The sequence below is a fragment of the Octodon degus genome, unplaced genomic scaffold (genome assembly GCF_000260255.1).
Source record: "Octodon degus isolate 3935 unplaced genomic scaffold, OctDeg1.0 scaffold00023, whole genome shotgun sequence".
NCBI classification, from domain to species: domain Eukaryota; kingdom Metazoa; phylum Chordata; class Mammalia; order Rodentia; family Octodontidae; genus Octodon; species Octodon degus.
The window spans coordinates 4,967,542-4,969,707 of NW_004524599.1; the positions used below are offsets into that span (position 1 = coordinate 4,967,542).

At 50.3% G+C, this 2,166-nt stretch overlaps 1 protein-coding gene across 1 annotated transcript in view; it reads left to right on the forward strand.

Annotated features, from left to right (window-relative positions):
• Positions 1-1,941: 1,941 nt before the first annotated feature.
• Positions 1,942-2,166, forward strand: part of Mcur1 (mitochondrial calcium uniporter regulator 1) — a 25,569-nt gene continuing 25,344 nt past the window's right edge. The window contains exon 1 of the mRNA XM_004628433.2: positions 1,942-2,163. Within this exon, the coding sequence (XP_004628490.1) occupies positions 1,996-2,163 (168 nt within the window). The 5' untranslated portion in view covers positions 1,942-1,995. The remainder of the gene's footprint in view (positions 2,164-2,166) is intronic.

A 2,166-nucleotide genomic window follows, 5' to 3' on the forward strand; every position in this document is an offset into this window, starting at 1 on the left:
TCCACTAGCAGTGTTAGAAACATATACTTCTTTAAGTATCTGATATGCACCTCATTTCTAATGGTTTATATTTTTATAACCAAAAAAAGCTATAATTCTACTGCCATTTCGTATAGCCAACTACCAAAGGACACAGAAAAAAGACCTCTGTTCAGTGGCCAAAAATGAAGCATCAGGAGCTTTGGTCAGAGGTTAGCTTCTCAACTCAAGGGAGCTGAGTTACAGATACTGATAGATCTTTTCAGCAGAGAAACAGGCAAAAGGAAGAAGGGAAAAGGGCTTTATTTTCTTTGAGGACACAGAGAGAATATGGGGAAGGATGAGGAATTCTCTGGATTGGAACAATGGGAGGCTGAGGCGTTTATGGTCTTTTGCCAAGGGTGGAGTTTGGAGGGGATGTTTGGATAGACTTGAGGGAGCTGATTGGGGTCTTCCCTGAGACAGCAGGGTGAAAGAAACTGTACCCTGGGCTGAGTTGGAGAAGAGGGGAGGTGGTCTTGGGGAAGAGGAGAAGATGGGCTTTTGTTTAAAGGGCTTCAGCCATATTAATGACCATCATAATAATTTTAACAATTTTTACTAGGGCCAGAACCTATCAGATACAAGATCAGCATAAGGAAGGACAGAGAAGATACTACAGGAGAGGAGTATTCTAGGCTTGTAGACTAGGAAAGATCTTCCAGGAACTCGGGTGCCACCTCTTCATTGCTTTATGGTCTGGTGTTTCTGGTCATGGCAGGTGGCAGGTGGCTTTCACCTTGAAATGGGACAGAGACATTAGGAAAGTCTCCCTCAGGTTAAGCTTGGAATACGGTTATTTTAACATGTTTTTCTCAAATGATCAATGAGTCTGTGTGTACAGCTGAGTAGAATCTGACCCACATGGCACAAAGGGACAGACACAATATGGAGACAGAGAGGCCAAGCCTTTGTATCCGCTTTTAAGTCACTCAGTGATCAGATGGACTGCTGCAAGCTCAAGAAAAGTAGCGGTCAAGAGCCTGGAAAGCAACGCAGGCAACCACTATAAAGCTATACTGCAGACGTCATCCACAGCAAAGCTAGAGCGATGCTAATAACAATTTTGTCCACCTGCACGACCTCTAACATTAGTGATGTTTAAGTCAACTAAGAGCAAGAGGAGCTAGAGGGTTTACTTAGGATTTGCCATGGTAGCTCTTCTTACAGACACCTGCACTGTCTTCCATAGCTATACTTCTGCTCGGTGTTCTGTACCTCCCTTATGGCTAGTAACACCTTCATCTCGTAAGTTCACGTGGCATGGCACCCAACTAACCACTGTGTACCCCTGGAAGACAACCACAATCCCTTCTGTCTGAAGATTTTCCAGGATGATGCCTCATACACTTCATTCATTCATCCATTCATTGAACAAACATTTCTGAGGTTATACAAGGGACCAGTAACTGATCACGCAGTAATCTTAAGGTGACACTCTCGAATTTCCTTTTATTATTCGGGTACTTTTTTTGGCATCCACACCGCCCCCACGTTTTAAATTTTCCGATGGCAACCTTTTCTGTCTACCGACCTCCGAAAGTCTAGTCTTCAAATGCACTGTGTACGCACCGTTCCCTCAGACTTGTTAATAATTCCTTAAAACGCACCCAGAGCTACACTTTAGGGAACTTAGCTTTAGCAGAGTTAATCAGTACAATCTAGATCAGCTTGGTGGCCCAGGGCTTTTCATGGGGCTCTGGAGGGCCTTGGAAGTCATTAACATTTTGAGGACAGCAGCGCTATAAATATGCAAATCACGCCAGCTGCGGGCTTATTCCTGCCGGGGGAAGGCCTAAGGGTTCCCGGCCGACGCCCAGCGAGGGGCGGGACCTTTGGTGGGCGTGGCCTTCCGCCCCTGGGCGCAGCCCCGCCCCCGCAGGAAGGGCGGCAGCCCGCCCACGCTCGCTCCCGCCATCCGACTTGGGGCCCGGACGCGCGCGCGCGCGCCCGCCCGGGCCAGTGACCGGCTCGGGGATGGACGGCGGCTCTGTCGCGGGCGAAAGGCCGAAGCGCCAGTCTGGTCGCCGGCGCCTCCTGCTCCTCCTGCCCGCGGGCCGCTGCGGAAGCCCGGGCGGCCTCGGAGACCCCGCGCGCAGCGGCCTCTCCCCGAGGCCCGGCGGGCTGGGGGCGCTGCGGCCCCGGGTC